General features: G+C 42.6%; 1 protein-coding gene across 1 annotated transcript in view; it reads left to right on the plus strand.

Annotated features, from left to right (window-relative positions):
* Positions 1-21511, plus strand: part of LOC121540093 (protogenin B-like) — a 53490-nt gene that overhangs the window by 198 nt on the left and 31781 nt on the right. The window contains exons 2-10 of the mRNA XM_045216363.1: positions 23-62; positions 3842-4145; positions 12111-12255; positions 16040-16176; positions 16344-16524; positions 16838-16953; positions 18481-18640; positions 19243-19490; positions 21059-21223. Of these exons, the coding sequence (XP_045072298.1) occupies positions 23-62; positions 3842-4145; positions 12111-12255; positions 16040-16176; positions 16344-16524; positions 16838-16953; positions 18481-18640; positions 19243-19490; positions 21059-21223 (1496 nt within the window). The remainder of the gene's footprint in view (positions 1-22; positions 63-3841; positions 4146-12110; positions 12256-16039; positions 16177-16343; positions 16525-16837; positions 16954-18480; positions 18641-19242; positions 19491-21058; positions 21224-21511) is intronic.

Here is a 21511-nt window from a genome sequence, read left to right on the forward strand (position 1 = left end):
TATTGGGCGTGACCTCTCCCAGCCTGAACCCTGACCTCTTTCTCTGGACCCTGGCCGTGAGGGTGAGGAGCCCGGCCTGTGTTGTGCCAACCACCTCCTCCACACAGTGAGTGTTGTTTGGGCTGTATGTGTTCTAATCAATGACGTGAAGAAATAAAAACAATTTACACACAATGTGTGAGTTCCACAGAGTGTCTTTCGGGCTGTATGATGTCAGACGCTGTTTTAGAAGGAGAATGATGATGACAGAAAGGTCGTTTTAAAAACTGCTGTTTTGAGTTCTATGAGTTCCACAGAGTGCCATTTTGGAATACATAAGTCGCCACGTGTTAGTACAGGATGGTGGAGAATTCAGACTCTTTTGATTTATATGAACAAATTGTTTTCCAGTAAAATAGCCCTTTAACTATTTATACACAGCATTGATAAGTAAAGTAAAGGGGAGATGTGTACTAGGTCGAGGACAGATGGCCTGTACTGATTCCACCTGCATTACTAGACATTTAATGAAACAGATGATTTCTAAATGAATGGTGAATGGGACACCATTATCCTGAACATTGGTCTTGAGCCTCATCTTTACTCTTGACTGGAGTGGGGCAGGAATGATTAATTAATCAATGGTCAGCTCTCTAATCAATATATAATTACGCTGCACACTCCATCTCATTCTGACTGGGTATTTAATGCTATATTTACATTGGCTTGCGAAAGTATTCACCGCCCTTGGCATTTTTCCTATTTTGTTACCTTACAACCTGGAATTTTAATGGATCTTTGGGGGGGTTGTATCATTTGATTTACACAACATGCTTACCACTTTGAAGATGCAAAATATTTTTTCTTGTGAAACAAACAAGAAATAAGACAAAAAACTGAAAACTTGAGCGTGCATAACTATTCACCCAATACTTTGTAGAGCCACCTTTTGCATCAATTACAGCTGCAAGTCTCTTGGGGTATGTCTCTATAAGCTTGGCACATCTGGCCACTGGGATTTTTGCCCATTCTTCAAGGCAAAACTGCTCCAGCTCCTTCAAGTTGGATGGGTTCCGCTGGTGTACAGCAATCTTTAAGTCATACCACAGATTCTCAGTTGGATTGAGGTCTGGGCTTTGACTAGACCATTCCTAGACATTTAAATGCTTCCCTTTAAACCACTTGAGTGTTGCTTTAGCAGTATGCTTAGGGTCATTGTCCTGCTGGAAGGTGAACCTCCGTCCCAGTCTCAAATCTCTGGAAGACTGAAACAGGTTTCCCTCAAGAATTTCCCTGTATTTAGCGCCATCCATCATTCCTTCAATTCTGACCAGTTTCCCAGTCCCTGAAGATGAAAAACATCCCCACAGGATGATGCTGCCATCACCATGCTTCACTGTGGGGATGGTGTTCTCGGGGTGATGAGAGGTGTTGGGTTTGCGCCAGACATAGCATTTTCCTTGATGGCCAAAAAGCTCAATTTTAGCCTCATCTGACCAGAATACCTTCTTCCATATGTTTGGGGAGTCTCCCACATGGCTTTTTGCGAACACCAAACATGTTGCTTATTTTTTTCTTTAAGCAATGGCTTTTTTCTGGCCACTCTTCAGTAAAGCCCTGCTCTGTGGAGTGTACGGCTTAAACTGGTCCTATGGACAGATACTCCAATCTCCGCTGTGGAGCTTTGCAGCTCCTTCAGGGTTATCTTTGGTCTCTTTGTTGCCTCTCTGATTAATGCCCTCCTTGCCTGGTCCGTGAGTTTTGGTGGGCGGCCCTCTCTTGGCAGGTTTGTTGTGGTGCCATATTCTTTCCATTTTTTTAATAATGGATTTAATGGTGCTCCGTGGGATGTTCAAAGTTTCTGATCTTTTTTTATAACCCAACCCTGATCTGTACTTCTCCACAACTTTGTCCCTGACCTGTTTGGAAAGCTCCTTGGTCTTCATGGTGCCGCTTGCTTGGTGGTGCCCCTTGCTTAGTGGTGTCGCAGACTCTGGGGCCTTTCAGAACAGGTGTATATATACTGAGATCATGTGACAGATCATGTGACACTTAGATCGTACACAGGTGGACTTTATTTAACTAATTACGTGACTTCTGAAGATAATTGGTTGCACCAGATCTTATTTAGGGGCTTCATAGCAAAGGGGGTGAATACAAATGCACGCACCATTTTTCTGTTATTTATTTTTTAGAAATTTCTGAAACAAGTTATTTTTTTAATTTCACTTCACCAATTTGGACTATTTTGTGTATGTTCATTACATGAAATCCAAATAAAAATCCATTTAAATGACAGGTTGTAATGCAACAAAATAGGAAAAACGCCAAGGGGGATGAATACTTTTGCAAGGCACTGTATATATACGCCATTTATATGTGTATGTTCCTGACATATATACTGCTCACAGTCCCAAGCACCCAAAATTATGCAAAGGTTATCATAGGCCAACATTTTAGTGGAGGGGAGAAGGGTCATTGTCAAAAGGCATGACCTCTCCAGGTCCAGGTCTATTGGATCAATATCTAAATTCATTAGGAAGCCAGCTGACTGGCTACCATCAATATCGCTTCATAATTACCCAGTTCTGTGTTCAAACAGAGCAGCTGTCTCATATAGTGAGGGACCTGATCACTAGTTTTATATCCAATGGCTTTGGTAATAATAACCAAATACAGGATCTAACCAATATATTGTGTTTCCAGCAATTTCTGGATCAAATGTGGTGCAAAGTCAACAAACATAATGGTGTTATGGTTCCAGTCCTGAGAGTAGGCCTACCCTACTCCAAATATGGAGGAATACTCAAATAAAGAGTAGGGCTCAGAGACTGTCAGACATTTTATCTAAGGAACCTGCACAATTTGTTGACAGTTGTTTCTCAAAGTTGTTATGTGTTTTGTCAGAGCGAGAGAGAGATGTTTCTTGTTCTCCATTGTTATAGAGTAGACTATACGTTTGAGCTTCTCCAAGCCCAACAAAGCGCCATCGATGAAAGCTTGGCTCGAGTAGCGCATGCGCCGTCAGGGGGAGGGGGGTCCTCCGCCGGTTCCCCTCTCAGGAGTTCTGTGGTTGCACAACCCGTGTCATTCATAATTTGGCGAAGCTCGTACCACGATGGGGAACTGCGATCCTCCTTTATAGAATGACAGAACAATCAGGATAAATGGCGATTTTCAAAAGGAATCGATACCAGCAATGTTTTCTGTTTTTTGTTTTGTTTATTCCACTATTAGGCAAGTAATTTGTTTTTGATGTATCTTATTTTTTGTTAGTCAGTAGTTCTTTGCAACTGAAAGTGTTTGAGGTCCGTGTGTGTGTGTGACCCATAGACTGTATACCAGACCATAGACCGTACCTGACCGGATGACAACAGAATGTGACCACAATTTGGGTCAATATTATACCGAGCAAAAAGACGCACGAGAATAAGCACATAGTTTATAACATAAAAGGATAGAAAAGCTAATGTTCTGTGTAAAATGATATGATTACCTGAGTTTTAGAGGAAATTAGTGACTGACTTGAGTGACTGCGATTTTTTTGTTGTTGCTAGCGTCCAGTTCCAGGTCGTCTGGGTTTGGCCGGTGTAGGCCGTCGTTGTAAATAAGAATTTGTTCTTAACTGACTTGCCTAGTTAAATAAAGGTTTAAAAAAATTAAATAAACAAGTGTATGTCAATTTCAAGGGTTCTACACATAGTCCGTTACTGACCAGTGGTTCTCCTCAGACATGACAGGCCTGGCATATCAATGCACTCCTCCCCTCCATCCTTCCCTTCCACCCCTTTCCCCTGCGAACCTCTCTCCACCTCCCTCCTCCTCCTCCCTCCTTCCATCTCACTAATTCCCCCCACTCTTTCCAGGTGTTTTTTGTTTCAGTGAGCTCTCCTTCATCACCGAGCCCAGTGATATTACAGTGATCCCCAAGGATCCAGTGGTCCTGAACTGTGTGGCCCATGGACGGCCTCCCATCATCATCAGATGGCTGAGGAATGGAGTCAGGCTAGCGGAGAGCGAGCGGCTTCAGTTCCTGTCCAACGGCTCGCTGTACATACCGGAGGTCAGGAGAGACGGAGAAGGGTCGGACGGAGGGTTCTATCAGTGCCTCTCCCAGAATAAATATGGAGCCATCCTTAGCCAAAGATCCTGCCTGACTATCGCAAGTAAGTATGGAGCTCGAGGTAACATGGTAGAAAGGTTATAGGTCTATCAAGCTCATTACATGTTGCATGAGTGGAATTCTATACAACAACAACTCTAATGACTCACACATTCTATTGAAGAAAGTCCTCTAAAGCTTTCCGCAGTTTATTTAATCTTTATTTAACTAGGCAAGTCAGTTAAGAACAAATTCTTATTTACAATGACGGCCTACACCGGCCAAACCCGGATGACGCTGGGCCAATTGTGCGCCGCCTATGGGACTCCCAATCACGGCCGGGTTGTGATACAGCCTGGAATCGAACCACGGGGGTCTGTAGTGACGCCTCAAGCACTGAGATGCAGTGCCTTAGACCGCTGCGCCACTCGGGAGCCCGTTCGGGAACTCAGTAAAGTTTCCATGTCAATAGAAGTTGTCCAGTGTTTCAGGGAGTGGACAGGCTTATCCTTATTGGTGGTAAAAGCTGTGAGTGGAGTTATAGACTGGTTTTAAAACTTTGAAGGGTCAATTAAGTACTGACGTACAGTCTATCTGAAAGCTAGTGATCCGTGTAATTTCAGGTAAAGTAATATGGATACACACACACAGGCCTACACACGATTTCCTGGAATGGGATCAGTCAGTCCTTTGTGTTCATGATTGAACTTGCGTTGTCAGTGTAGACCACTGCTCTGCTGTGTGATTGTTCTGTGGTGTGGTCTGTTACACAGAGGAATCTCTCAAAGGCCTTTCACTTTTTAACCCTTTGTCTGGCCTGCCCCCTGACTGCCCCTAAAGAAAATACTGTTTCGTTTGTCCACATATCGGTGGACAGGACAGCTGGTCAGGTCCATAGTCTATTCAGCATCTCCAGGCCCAGTCTAACACAACCACAGGGGTTTGAAATTAGTTTAATCATGCTTATATTTCGGGTAGAATCTTTAGGATACGTTTTTTTTTCTTCCTATTTTTTTTTCTGTAGGATATGATTTAGAGACAGGGAAGACAACTACAATCATTTGATTCAATAGAATAATAACCTAGTGATGGGGGGGCGGCAGGTGGCTTAGTGGGTAAGAGCGTTGTGCCAGTAAACGAAAGGTCGCTGGTTCTAATCCCCGAGCCGACTAGGTGAAAAATCTGTCGATGTGCCCTTGAGCAAGGCACTTAACCCTACTTGCTCCTGTGCTACTAAAATGTAAATGATTCTTTATTATAAATCTCACCGATTCCTTGTTGATCAGAAGCAACACCTATGTCAATGTTGCTTAGTTTATTTGTTTTGATATAGATTTATTTAACCTTTATTTAAGCAGAGACATGCTGAGACCACGGTCACTTTCGCAGATGAGCCCTGCGTGAACACATCAATAAACAAGAATTACACTATACATGTCTATATACACATCAATCACACAAAACATGAAAAGAAAACACAAAACATGAAAAGCAAAACTCAAATCAAATGAAACAAACACATTCTTCAGTAAAAATGCATTCTAACGTCTGCCTGAATTGCCCTAGAGGCACCAACTCCACCAACTCTAAGGAGTTTTTCTAGATCATTCCACTTGAGAGGCGCAAAAAAAACTCAGTGGAGATTGAAGGGGATCCCCAGGGTTAGCCATCCCTGAGTCCAGGTCTGGTAACTGGGTGGAGATTGAAGGGGATCCCCAGGGGTTAGCCATCCCTGAGTCCAGGTCTGGTAACTGGGTGGAGATTGAAGGGGATCCCCAGGGGTTAGCCATCCCTGAGTCCAGGTCTGGTAACTGGGTGGAGATTGAAGGGGATCCCCAGGGTTAGCCATCCCTGAGTCCAGGTCTGTTAACTTATACATCTGAAGGTTAACAATGAGTTAAGGTGTGGCGGAAGTTTAGGCAAGGGGGCATTATAGACAAAAAGAGCGCAATGCATCGATCTACGAGACTTCAAGGAGGGCCAGCCTACTTTCTGATACAAAATCCAGTGATGTGTACTGAAACTATCGCCCGTAATAAAGCGCAATGTGCTATGGTAAACTGTGTCCAATGGCTTCAATACAGTGGCAGCTGCATTCATATAGACTATATCGCCATAGTCTATAACCAGAATGAATGTTGACTGAATTATTTGTTTTCTGCTATTTAATGAAAGACAGGACCTGCTCCTATAGAAGAAGCCTATTTTAATTCTTAATTTCTTAACTAACTCATCCACATGCTTTCTGAAAGATAGCTTTTCGTCAATCCAGATGCCCAGACATTTATTAGCGGGGACACGATTAATGAGGGCACCATCCAAAGTATGTATGCATAAATCATCAGATACATTTTTACGTGATTTGGAAAATAGCATATACTTGGTTTTACCTGCATTGGCTACTGCTGCTCCCCGTCTGTCCAGAGGCCAAGAGAGGTCAAGGGTTATCTCTCTCTCTCTCTCTCTCTCTCTCTCTCTCTCTCTCTCTCTCTCTCTCTCTCTCTCTCTCTCTCTCTCTCTCTCTCTCTCTCTCTCTCTCTCTCTCTCTCTCTCTCTCTCTCTCTCTCTCTCTCTCTCTCTGCCGCTGCTCCCAGTCTGTCCAGAGGCCAAGAGAGGTCAAGGGTTACACATCTATTTTTCTCTCTCGTCTCTCTCTCTCTCTCTCTCTCTCTCTCTCTCGATTTGAAACCTGATTCGGCCACCAGGGAGATGTGATTTATAATTCATGAGAAGCTCATTGGGAAAGGTTTGTGATGTCACCGCCTGGCTTGGCCTGGCGTGGCCTGCTCTGAACTCTGAACTCTGTCTGGGGTTGGGGGTTACCCTGTCCTGCTGTCCTCTTTCCTTTCAGTAATCTGCCTGTCATTGTTCCTGTCGGTGGCTCTCCAGTCTCTGGCCTCTCCCACACTCACTATCATTTTCAAGATCAACTCTATTGTTCTATGTATCTATAGGCTAGGCCCAATCTGACTAGGTTCTACATGTATTATCCACTCTGAAATAGTATTTTAGTTACTCTCAAACATTTGAAAAAAAGCTCAGGAAAGGAAATTCACAAGAGTTCTGTGATGTTTACTGCGTCTGATTTCAGTTTGATAACAGTCAGGTGTTATACGCCTGCAGTAGCCCACTGATCTGCAACATGCTCTATGACATCACACCACATCCTCAGCTTTACAGTCGTACTACAACATTGTATCATATTTTCAACAATGAACAAAAAACATGAAGTTAGAACAGCAGGGAGAAATGCAGTTAAGAGCGTTGGACCAGTAACCAAAATAACTAGGTGAAAAATCTGTTGATGTGCCCTTGAGCAAGGCAATTAACCCTAATTGTAAGTCGCTCTGGATAAGAGCGTCTGCTAAATGACTAAAATGTAAAAATGTAAAATGAAGCATTAGTATATGCAAGTCCCAGTTTTTGGTAGACAATAGCTGACCAGACCGGTAACAGTCTTCGATCCGGCCGGGTCTCCCCCAATTTGGGCTGAAATTGGATGGACAGGGGGCTGGGGTGAACCCTGACCTCTTTAAGGGAACCTTTGTGCAGTCTGACCTGTCCATTGATCTGCTGTTTACGATAGGGCAGGGCTGGCCTTATTAGTGGAGCCAGTTTGCTGGCTTTGGCCACACCCCCAACATGGCTGACCCCCAACCACCGGCAGAAACATCCACCAGAGAGGATAGCCCCTCTTATCAATGGGTTGAGATTAGCTAGATGGACATTAGATCTTAACAAGGCCAAGGGTTAGCTGTTATTTGTGTACAATATTGGTCCTTATTAGGAAAGATCTTTAATAAAATCATTTTCAGCAAGATTTAAATGTTGACTTTAAGTAGGAGAAGGTTGTCATTGATTTTCTTTAACATGTTATTGACCAGGTCCTGTGACTGGGGGTCTTTAACATGGTATTTACCTGGTGCTGTGACTGGGGGTCTTTAACATGGTATTGACCTGGTCCTGTGACTGGGGGTCTTTAACATGGTATTGACCTGGTCCTGTGACTGGGGGTCTTTAACACGGTATTGACCTGGTCCTGTGACTGGGGGTCTTTAACATGGTATTGACCTGGTCCTGTGACTGGGGGTCTTTAACATGGTATTGACCTGGTCCTGTGACTGGGGGTCTTTAACACGGTATTGACCTGGTCCTGTGACTGGGGGTCTTTAACATGGTATTGACCTGGTCCTGTGGCTCTGGTCTTTAACATGGTATTGACCTGGTCCTGTGACTGGGGGTCTTTAACATGGTATTGACCTGGTCCTGTGACTGGGGGTCTTTAACATGGTATTGACCTGGCCCTGTGGCTCTGGTCTTTAACATGGTATTGACCTGGTCCTGTGACTGGGGGTCTTTAACATGGTATTGACCTGGTCCTGTGACTGGGGGTCTTTAACATGGTATTGACCTGGTCCTGTGACTGGGGGTCTTTAACATGGTATTGACCTGGTCCTGTGACTGGGGGTCTTTAACATGGTATTGACCTGGTCCTGTGACTGGGGGTCTTTAACATGGTATTGACCTGGTCCTGTGACTGGGGGTCTTTAACATGGTATTGACCTGGTCCTGTGGCTCTGGTCTTTAACATGGTATTGACCTGGTCCTGTGACTGGGGGTCTTTAACATGGTATTGACCTGGTCCTGTGGCTCTGGTCTTTAACATGGTATTGACCTGGTCCTGTGACTGGGGGTCTTTAACATGGTATTGACCTGGTCCTGTGACTGGGGGTCTTTAACATGGTATTGACCTGGTCCTGTGACTGGGGGTCTTTAACATGGTATTGACCTGGTCCTGTGACTGGGGGTCTTTAACATGGTATTGACCTGGTCCTGTGGCTCTGGTCTTTAACATGGTATTGACCTGGTCCTGTGGCTCGGGTCTTTAACATGGTATTGACCTGGTCCTGTGACTGGGGGTCTTTAACATGGTATTGACCTGGTCCTGTGGCTCTGGTCTTTAACATGGTATTGACCTGGTCCTGTGACTGGGGGTCTTTAACATGGTATTGACCTGGTCCTGTGGCTCGGGTCTTTAACATGGTATTGACCTGGTCCTGTGGCTCGGGTCTTTAACATGGTATTGACCTGGTCCTGTGGCTCGGGTCTTTAACATGGTATTGACCTGGTCCTGTGACTGGGGGTCTTTAACATGGTATTGACCTGGTCCTGTGACTGGGGGTCTTTAACATGGTATTGACCTGGTCCTGTGGCTGAGGGGGATGGGACAGACGCGTTATCACTGAAAACACACATATTGAAGTGTATATTGTCCCTGGTACCTGACATTATACGTCGTTTAAAGGTTCACAGTGAATTGAGGTGCGTTTTAGGCTATGCTAATGGAAAGATGAATAGTCAATAGGGATAGCACACACTTATTCCCTTGTCAGGCTCATAGAAATACAATGAATAGAATGGGCATCCCCATTCAAGTCAATGGTGGCATAAAGGGTAGACTCGCGGCCATTGCAGGTGTACACATAGGAGCAAAGCAGGAAGTAAAAGCTAGGTTGAAGATTACAAAGGTTAAGAGAACGGGATTCTAATATCCCATAACTCTTTGCAACAGCTATGCTAGTTAGCAACGACGCTGGTAGTTAGCAAAGGAGCTGGTCCCAGATTTGTGATGACGTTGTCTTGACCTGTATATTTTCGACCTACACTACCGGTCAAAAGTTTTAGAACACCTACTCATTCAAGGGTTTTTCATTATTTTTTACTATTTTCTACATTGTAGAATAATAGTGAAGATATCAAAACTATGAAATAACACATATGGAATCATGTAGTAACCAAAAAAGTGTTAGGGTTAGGGTTAATACTACAGTTTTCTATAGAATACTACAGTACTACTTACTATAGAATTCTGTAGTAACTGTAGTATACTATACTACACGCTGTAATATTCCTCGATCATGTGTAGTACTTAGTATAGAATTTTGTAGTATATTGTAGAATACTATAGTAAATGCTACAGTATTAACAAGAACAAACAAACACTGTAGTAAATACTACAGAAATGTCAGCAAAAACACGTTTTTTGAAACTACATTATTTAATTTGCATATACCCAGCACATTCCCCTCCCCCATATCCCAATTTGTGCCACACACAAGTACAGTACAGTAGACTTAGTATACAGTGCCTTCAGAAAGTATTCGCACCCCTTGACTTTTTCCACATTTTGTTGTGTTAAAGCCTGAATAATTTTTTTATTAAATATTAATTTTTTTGTCACTGGCCTACAGTGATCAGGGAGGTTTTCCAATGCCTTGCTAAGAAGGGCACCTATCGGTATATGAGTAAAAAATAAAAAAGCAGACATTGTATATCCCTTTGAGCATGGTGAAGTTATTAATTACACTTTGGATTGTGCATCAATACACCCAGTCACTACAAAGAGACAGGCGTCTTTCCTAACTCAGTTGCCGGAGAGGAAGGAAACCGCTCAGGGATTTCACCATGAGGCCAATGGTGACTTAAAACCGGTTACAGAGTTTAATGGCTGTGACAGGAGAAAACTGAGGATGGATCAACAACATTGTAGTTACTCCACAATACAAACCTAATTGACAGAATGAAAAGAAGGAAGCCTGTACAGAATAAAAAATATTCCAAAACATGCATCCTGTTTGCAATAAGGCACTAAAGTATAACTGCAAAAAAAAAAATGCCAATGAACTTTATGTCCTGAATACAAAGCATTATGTTTGGGGCAAATCCAACACATATTTTTTAGTAAATACTACAGTAATGTCCCCAAAAACACTACAGTAAATACTACAGTATACTACAGTCCGCAAAAACACTACATTAAATACTACTGTATACTACAGTCTAATTTCTTTACTACAGTATTTATACTATAGTAAACTGTAAATACTTCAGTATACTGCAGTAAATACTACAGTGAATACTATAGTATTCCTACCATAGTATACACTATAGTTTTCATGGGGGTGGTCAGGCCACTGAGTGAAAGTGACCATCCAGTATGTTTACTTTCATACTGTGGTGTCTTGTTGGTTTGTGACAATGTATTCATAAGGGAAGAATGATAGATGCTTATAATAATAATAATATGCCATTTAGCAGACGCTTTTATCCAAAGCGACTTACAGTCATGCGTGCATACATTTTTGTGTATGGGTGGTCCCGGGGATCGAACCCACTACCTTGGCGTTACAAGCGCCGTGCTCTACCAGCTGAGCTACAGAGGACCACCACATGCTTCTTTGCTTTAATTTCAGCTAAGTAAAGCAAACTTGACTGGAATGGTGATTTAAGTCGCATAAAAACTTTTGTTGCTGTTGTTTCGAATTACATATATCGAATATTTACTCACAAGTCATTTAGACAAAGCTTTCAAGTATTCATTACTGAAGATCTCTGTGATGAATCATAATCATACTTTTTCTGTTTCGATATTTCTCATCGTCCTCCTCACTGACTCATCTATCTGCAGTCTAAAAGCATTTTCCCCTGAATAATGACTGAATGTAATTCACCTAGCAGAGAGCCAGCCCATTGATTAGTATTAATAATTCCCCTAGCAGAGAGCCAGCCCATTAATTAGTGTTGATCTATGACCATGCATCATTCAATGCCATTCTCCCATTGATCTATTGATTGATCTATTGATTGGTCCGACCAATGGCTCAAAGACAACATCACGGTGGCTGGGAAGGGTCAAACACCCTCCCAGGATTCAGATCTCATTTATCAGCATCAGGGTTTGACAGATTTGACTCTCTATCTTCAAACTATAGATTGAAAGCTGAATAAAACAGATTGAAAGCTTAAGTTTTTTAGCTAACAATATTGTCATAAAAGCAATTATTATTCATCAAAACACATGAGAACTAACCCTTTTCAAGCTCCTAAGATAAACATTTTTAGCACATTGCACCTTCTTGCATCTAACTCTTGCATAGAAGAACTCACTGGTTATGTTACTTTACAGAGTTAGTATTAAACTGAAAAACCACTGCTTCCTTTGCTGATTGTGTTTTCACCGTTTTTGCAGATATCTCACCGTTCGAGGTGCAGCCCGTGCCTTTGGAGGTGACCGAGGGTTCTGTGGCCAGGTTCACCTGTCAGGTGACTTCTAACCCTCCTGCCACCATCACCTGGGAGCTAGACCAAAGCACACTACCGTTGGAGACAGACAGGTAAGCACACTACACACTAGACACTACACACTAGACACTACACACTAGACACTACACTTATCCACGTCCAGCTCATTTAATCCCTACCATTGTGTCGCTGAGTTGTCATAATGCTTCAGCAAATGTACATTATCCCAGGGGCGTTGGAAGACACAATGTAAATAACCTAATTAATGTCCCTCTTACTGCCCGGAATGCCTCTGCTGATCCTACAGCTATTGTATGCAGTAATCATATGCCTATGAACCAGGGTAATACTGTTAGCACTGAGGTGGTGTGCCCTAGTAGGAAGTCCACTGTGTGCAGCTCACCCTGCACTAATAAAAATAACCAGAGTATGTCCACCTCTGCTAAGCTTTCCAGTAAAGCAAGAAAAATAATCAAGCATCCAAGAAAAGTGTTAAAAATAGCACACGTTAACATATGTAGCTTAAGAAACAAGGTTCATGAAATCAATAATTTGCTAGTAACAGATGACATTCATATTCTGACAATCTCTGAAACTCACTTAGATAATACCTTTGATATAGTGGTAGCAATACAAGGTTATAACATTTACAGAAAAGACAGAAATGCCAACGGGGGCGGTGTTGCAGTCTATATTCAGAACCACATTCCTGTAAAGCTTAGAGAGGATCCCATGTTAAATACTGTTGAAGTAATATGGCTACAGGTTCATCTGCCTCACCTAAAGCCCATTCTGGTGGGAAGCTGCTATAGACCACCAAGTACTAACAGTCAGTATCTGGATAACATGTGTGAAATGCTTGATAATATATGTGATATCAATAGAGAGGTATACTTTCTGGGTGATTTAAATATTGACTGGCTTTCATCAGGCTGCCCATGCAAGAGAAAACTTCAAACTGTAACTAGTGCCTGCAACCTGGTTCAGGTTATCAATCAACCTACCAGGGTAGTTACAAACGGTACAGGAATGAAATCATCAACATGTATTGATCATATCTTTACTAATGCTGCAGAAATGTGTTTGAAAGCAGTATCCAAATCCATCGGATGTAGTGATCACAATATAATATAGTAGCCATATCTAGGAAAACCAAAGTTCTAAAGTCAGGGCCTAATATTATGTATAAGAGGTCATACAATAAGTTTTGTAGTGATTCCCATGTTGTTGATGTGAAGAATATTTGTTGGTCCGTGGTGTGTAATGACGAGTAACCAGACGCTGCACTTGACACATTTATGAAATTGCTTATCCCAGTTACTAATAAGCATGCACCCATTAAGAAAATGACTGTAAAAACTGTTAAATCCCCGTGGATTGATGAGGAATTAAAAAATGGTATGGTTGAGAGGGATGAGGCAAAAGAGATGGCAAATAGGTCTGGCTGCACAACCGATTGGCAAACGTACTGCAAATTGAGAAATCATGTGACTAAACTGAATAAAAAGAAGAAGAAACTACACTATGAAACAAAGATAAATGACATAAAGAATGATAGTAAAAAGCTATGGAGCACCTTCAATGAAATGTTGGGCAAAAATCATTCATTGAATCAGATGGCTCATTCATCACAAAACCCACTGATATTGCCAATTACTTTATTGATTTTATTATTGGCAAGATTAGCAAACTTAGGCATGACATGCCAGCAACAAACACTGACACTACACATCCAAATATATCTGGCCAAATTATGAAAGACAAGCATTGTAATTTTGAATTCCGTAAAGTACGTGTGGAAGAGGTGAAAAAAGTATTATTATTGTCGAAGTATTATTGTCGATCAACAATGACAAGCCACCAGGGTCTGACAACTTGGATGGAAAATTACTGAGGATAATAGCGGACGATATTGCCACTCCTATTTACCATATCTTCAATTTAAGCCTACTAGAAAGTGTGTGCCCTCAGGCCTGGAGGGAAGCAAAAGTTATTCCCCTACCTAAGAATAGTAAAGCCCCCTTTACTGGCTCAAATAGCCGACCAATCAGCCTGTTACCAACCATTAGGAAACTTTTTGAAAAAATTGTGTTTGACCAGATACAATGCTATTCTACAGTAAACAAATTGACAACAGACTTTCAGCACGCTTATAGGGAAGGACATTCAACAAGCACAGCACTTACACAAATGACTGATGATTGGCTGAGAGAAATTGATGATAAAAAGATTGTGGGGGCTGTTTTGTTAGACTTCAGTGTGGCTTTCAACATTATTGATCATAGTCTGTTGCTGGAAAAACGTATGTGTTATGGCTCTACACGCCCTGCTATATTATGGATAAAGAGTTACCTGTCTAACAGAACACAGAGGGTGTTCTTTAACAGAAGCCTCTCCAACAAAATCCAGGTAGAATCAGGAATTCCCCAGGGCAGCTGTCTAGGCCCCTTACTTTTTTCAATCTTTACTAACGACATGCCACTGGCTTTGAGTAAAGCCAGTGTGTCTATGTATGCGGATGACTCAACACTATACACGTCAGCTACCACAGCAACTGAAATGACAGCAACACTTAACAAAGCGCTGCAGTTAGCTTCAGAATGGGTGGCAAGGAATAAGTTAGTCCTAAATATTTCAAAAACTAAAAGCATTGTATTTGGGACAAATCATTCACTAAACCCTAAACCTCAACTAAATCTTGTAATGAATAATGTGGAAATTGAGCAAGTTGAGGAGACTAAATTGCTTAGAGTAATCCTGGATTGTAAACTGTCATGGTCAAAACATATTGATGCAACAGTAGCTAGGATGGGGAGAAGTCTGTCTATAATAAAGTGCTGCTCTGCATTCTTAACAGCACTATCAACAAGGCAGGTCCTACAGGCCCTAGTTTTGTTGCACCTGGACTACTGTTCAGTCCTGTGGTCAGGTGCCACAGAGGGACTTCGGAAAATTGCAATTGGCTCAGAACAGGGCAGCACGGCTGGCCCTTGGATGTACACAGAGAGCTAACATTAATAATATGCATGTCAATCTCTCCTGGCTCAAAGTGGAGGAGAGATTGACTTCATCACTACTTGTATTTGTGAGAGGTATTGACATGTTGAATGCACCGAGCTGTCTGTTTAAACGACTAGCACACAGCTCAGACACCCATGCATACCCCACAAGACATACCACCAGAGGTCTCTTCACAGTCCCCAAGTCCAGAACAGACTATGGGAGGAGCACAGTACTACATAGAGCCATGACTACATGGAACTCTAGTCCACATCAAGTAACTCATGCCAGCAGTAAAATTAGATTTAAGAAAACAGATAAAAATACACCTTATGGAACAGCCGGGACTGTGAAGGAACACAAACATAGACACATGCATACAAACACGCGATAACATACACACTATACACACCTGTACACTTGGATTTTGTGTTATAGATATGTGGTAGTAGAGTAGAGGCCTGAGGGCACACACTTAATATGTTGCGAAATCTGTGCTGAATGTATTGTAATGTTTTTCAAATGTATAACTGCTTTCATTTTGCTGGACCCCAGCAAGAGTAGCTGCTGCCTTGGCAGCAGCTAATGGGCGATCCATAATAAATACAAATACACACTATGCACCACTACACCTGGATGCTAGACCAAAGCACACTACCGTTGGAGACAGACAGGTAGGTACCTGCTGGAACTTGGCTCTGTCTCAATTCATCTGTGAGAAGGAGGTGAGGAACGAGAAAGAGCTGTCTCATACTGTGTATCCGTCTGTCCGTCCTTTACTGTGACTAGAATGGAATCATTTTTTCGGGACTCTTTTTATACTGGCCTACCAGGCTCTGGTCCTGACCATCATTGTCCATTTGGTGTCTTTTTTAGAATCACAGTCCTGCCCAACGGAGTTCTCCAGATTCAAAACGTCCAACTAGAGGACGCTGGGAAGTACCGCTGTGTGGCCACCAACATCGGCAACCGCGTCAAGAGTAGCGAGGGAACGCTGTCCGTCGTCAACCCAGGTGTGTGTGTGTGTGCTTTCAATTAAAAATAATGTGTAAAGATGTTTATATCCTCTGTTTCTCTACCTCACCTGCACATACAGTATGCCTTATTTTATATTGGACTGGTTTTTACTGTGCAAATAAATGCACAGCTAAAACGTTTTTTTTTTTTTGTCTCTGTGTAGGTGCTGGCCCTAAACCGCGTCAGAGGCCCCGGATCATAGCGGGCCCCCAGAACGTGACTGCCTCCCTCCACTACACTGTGGTTCTGGAGTGTGTTGCTACGGGAAACCCCAGACCTATCATCTCCTGGAGCCGGGCCGACAGTAAACCCATCGATGTGTACAATGCCAGGGTGCTGGGCAGGTGAGATGGGGGGCAGACAGTGGAGCATGTTGTACTACTGTACCCATAATGCTCTGTACAACATCAGCCACCATGGAGGTTTTTTAAATCACGCTTAAAGACCTTTTTTAGCTTGTCATTTATGTATCAGCGACATCATTTTTGTGTTGTATGTGATTTTTATTATTGTAAAAATATAGATATATAGATAGATATATGTATTTCCTGAAGAAAATGTGTGCGCTTGCTTCAGCGGTTTAAAAGTACTGTTTGTACTGTAAAGTGTGTTGTGTTTTAATGCATTTTAAATAAAGTTGAATTTTGTGTTCGACAGTGGAAACCTGGTGATCAGTGATGTGAAGCCTCAGCACGGTGGAGTCTACCTCTGTAGAGCCACCACACCAGGAACACGCAACTACACCATCGCTGCCGCCAACCTCACCGTGCTAGGTAAACTACTATATCCTTATTCACTGATCAAATCATGTGTTTTCAGCTGAAATGTGAGAATAATGCTCTGGGCTTTGGTCTAGCAGTTACAGCCCACTGGGTGTTTCTCAATATGCATACTACTGTGCTCCACACTCTCATGCTCTGAGTGCATTCTCCGAAGACGTTCTCTTGGGTACGTTCTTGTGAGGACGAGAGTGTGGAGTGGTCTAAGGCACTGCATCGCAGTGCTAGCTGTGCCACTAGAGATCCTGGTTCGTATCCAGGCTCTGTCGTAGCCGGCCGCGACCGGGAGACCCATGGGGCGGCGCGCAATTGGCCCAGCGTCGTCCAGGGTAGGGGAGGGAATGGCCGGCAGGGATGTAGCTCAGTTGATAGAGCATGGCGTTTGCAACGCCAGGGTTGTGGGTTTGATTCCCACAGGGGGTATGAAAAAAAATAATGTATGCACTAACTGTAAGTCGCTCTGGATAAGAGCGTCTGCTAAATGACTAAAATGTAAATGTAAAAATGTGGAGAACGCTTAAAACATTACATTTGAGAAGCGCTCGCACTTCTCCCTACTGTATTACCTCACGCTGCATCTCCCCATTCACTGAACCTTCTTCCAGCCAGGACCATGACAACAATAGAGACGAAACAAGATATACACAAAGCAAACGTTTTACTTCATAACTATCAGCTAGCTATATTTGAATCGTAATAATGTAGCTAACCAGATAGTATAACAGTCAAAAATGACCTAAAACCAACGTTATCCAAGGTAGATGTCAATTCTTCGTGGGCAGCTAGCTAACAATTCTTTGTGGCTATCTGGCTAGCTAACAGTAGTAGCTAGCCAGTTAGATCTATTGACATACTATGGGCTTACGACCTACATTATAGGCAGGTAACCATGCCAAAATTAACACAGCATGTATTTATTAACGTATCAAGATAAAATATTGTAGTCTGGCATCATATGAGATGTGAATAGGCAAAATTGTATTCGAAGTCAGAGTGTATTTTCTCTCGCTTCAACTCAAATCATGGCCGCCATTGATTGCAAGAACATTTTCTTCATTTTTACGTGGTTGCGTCATATTTCTTTGAATACTTTCCGTTGAAGCGTTGACGCATGCTTCAAAATATGTACAAACGGAGTACGCATTCGAGAAGTGCCCTCCGTGCTCCGTTTCGCGTTGCTTTTGATTTAGACTCATACTCCGACCCTCCCGTGCTCCAATTTGCGTGCTCGGAGCACAGTAGTATGCATTTTGAGAAACACCCACAGCCTTTGGTGCACGTATGTCTGTGTGAGTGTGGGATCAAACCCTGTCCCACTGTTTCCACACTTCTTAATCCTTCCTGTCTCTATCCACCAATAAAAAGTACAAATGTAAGAATATTGGTGCCATTCCTTAGAGTTTTCGTAACGTGTCGTCACCTATCAGTAATACCGTACAAATAGATTGGACGTGTACAGCACAGTTAAATGAAAATAGTAAGGGGGAAACCCACCTCACCCGCCACTTGTTCTGCCCTTAGAGCCCCCATCCCTGGTGGAGAGACCCGAGAGCCAGACCCGTCCCAGGGCTGGCACTGCCCGCTTCATGTGCCAGGCTCAGGGGTTGCCCCCACCCCGCATCACCTGGCTGAAGAACGGAGAGGAGGTTCACCTGAACGGCAGGACCAAGATGTACAACAGGTACTGTTGCACCCGAACAACTCGGTACTAAACCTCAAATTCACACTTCACATTTTAGAATTAGATCTTCAAAGGAAAGGAGAAACCCGCACTCCGCTCTTGTTCATATTACTTTGTTTATTCACACTTACGCGTCGGCCTCTTAGTGTTCATCAGATGATCTTTGGTGATGCCATCACATTATTTCCTGCATTGTTTCCTGCAACAAGATAACACAGATGTGCAAGTGCTTTTTTTTTAAATTTAGAATTAGAACCAGAAAAACTTTATTGTCCACTCAATGTGGAAATGTGTCTTTGGCTTCAGAATAACACGACTGACATAAAGAAAACCCCCACAACATTAAAAATGTCAACGTGTCAGTTAAATGATCTCCAAGAATGGTTTGTAGTAATAAAAGTGAAGCTGTCCTCATACAGTTCAAATGGCAGCCTGTCAGGCCATCATTGTAAATAATAATTTGTTCTTAATTTACCTGCCTGGTAAAACAAAATAATAATAATAATAATAATAATAAAAGTATTGATTTAAGCTTAATGGCATTGTACACGCACCTATAATAAAGACTGTACCGAAGTTAATGTCTCTATTTCCCTCCACAGTAAACTGGTTATCACTCAGATCACCCCGGAGGATGATGCCATCTACCAGTGTGTGGCGGAGAACGAACAGGGCAGTGTTCTGTCCCTGGCGCGCCTCATCGTGGTGATGTCCGAGGACCGGCCCAGTGCGCCCAGGAACATCCGCGCTGAAACCGTCTCCTCCTCGGCCATCCTATTGGCCTGGGAGAGACCCATCTACAACGCTGACAAAGTCATCGCTTACTCTGTACACTACATGAAGGCTGAGGGTAAATGTGTTGTTATAAGCGTGCATTAGAAATTAGCAATATGTCATCTTACGGGATATGACAAAAGGAATGTCCACAAGTCACAACTCTCTGGTCTCCCTCGAAAAAGAGATGATTAATCTCTAGGGACTTCCTGGTTGAAAAATGTAGACAATTAAAATATTGTTTGTTAAATGCGTCTAATAAACTCACTGGAGAGCATTACAGAGTTGTGAACATTGCTTTTTTCATACATTCATTTTTTTCTGTCCGGAAACTAATTGAACGTAAACATTTGTTCTTGTTCTACCAATATGTTACAGGCACTGAGAAATGGTCACTGAGAAATGTTGAAAATGGTGGTTGAACTTCACAATGTGAAGTTGTTGAAAGGAGTGGAAGGGAGTCCAGTCCACCTCAATAGGCTATGGAGGCAGGCGGGCAGCGCTTTAACCTCTATGGTCCTGGTCTAATGTGTGACCAGCTTTCCTTGGAGGCCATCTGTTGTAGCCAGGCTGAGGTCAAGGTTTAAGCAGGAAGAATGGCAAGCTCACCAAAATAACAACAGCCACGGCCTGCCATTGTCCACCCTCAACCTTCTCAACCTCTCGCTGTGCGCTTTTAAAGGAACAGGACACCGTTTTTGAAGTCTCATAAGCTTGGATGACCTTGAAATAGGATTTAGGACTTAGGGAATAGGACTTAGGGAATAGGATTTAGGACTTAGGGAATAGGACTTAGGCAACAGGACTTAGGGAATAGGACTTAGGGAATAAGATTTAGGGAATAGGATTTAGGATTTATGGAATAGGCCTTAGGCAATATGATTTAGGGAATAGTATTTATGACTTAGGGAATAGGATTTATGACTTAGGGAATAGGATTTATGACTTAGGGAATAGGATTTATGATTTAGGGAAAATGATTTATGATTTAGGGAATAGGATTTATGAATAGGATTGATGACTTAGGGAATAGGATTTATGACTTAGGGAATAGGATTTAGGGAATTTGATTTATGATTTAGGGAATAGGACTTAGGGAATAGGATTTATGACTTAGGGAATATGATTTATGACTTAGGGAATATGATTTATGATTTAGGGAATAGGATTCATGACTTAGGGAATAGGACTGTTTGAGGCCTGTGGGCAGGAAAGACGTCATTTGGTTAGGATTGTTTGAGGCCTGTGGACAGGAAATACATGTCATTTGGTTAGGACTGTTTGAGGCCTGTGGGCAGGAAAGACGTCACAGGTTAGGACTGTTTGAGGCCTGTGGGCAGGAAAGACGTCACAGGGAATGTGACTCTGTTCTGCATTAGGTCAATGTTTACAGAAAATCTGAGGGGCAAGAAGACTGTTAGCAGAAAGACTAATTTACCCAAACAGTGAATCCAACTTGTTTACATACCACAGGGTTTGAATATACTCATCTCTGGTCTTTTATATATATTTTATTCATCCATTTGTCATTTATTTCAACAGTTGAGTCCCATATCTCCCTTTTCGAGGGATCCCTACAATTGAGGCATCTTTACTAGTAACACGTTACATTAAACCATTACATCATCTCTCTGTATGTTCCAGGACTAAACAATGAGGAATACCAGGCGGTGATTGGCAACGACACGACCAGCTACATCGTAGATGACCTGGAGCCAGCCTGGAGCTACTCCTTCTACGTCGTGGCCTATATGCCGATGGGCGCTAGCCGTATGTCTGAGCAAGTCTGTCAGCGCACCCTGGAGGACGGTGAGTAGGCCACACAAGTAGACTTTTGTCATGCCAATGAATAGAATGTAATGTAACTGAGCAGATGGCAGGGACTCAACGATTCCTTTCTGTGACTTCGCTTCATTTGACAGTGTGAGTGATTGTGCGCGTTTTAAGTTTGACTACACTGCAGTCGGACTGTGCAGAATCACTGATCTACATATCATCCCAAATAACTGCTCAATATTGGGATTAAGGTTCTGCGATTCTGCGCCTCGCCTTGTCTCAAACTGATCCATTCAAACACGCTAACTGTGTATGTCTCCT

This window comes from Coregonus clupeaformis, unplaced genomic scaffold (genome assembly GCF_020615455.1).
Source record: "Coregonus clupeaformis isolate EN_2021a unplaced genomic scaffold, ASM2061545v1 scaf0694, whole genome shotgun sequence".
NCBI lineage: Eukaryota > Metazoa > Chordata > Actinopteri > Salmoniformes > Salmonidae > Coregonus > Coregonus clupeaformis.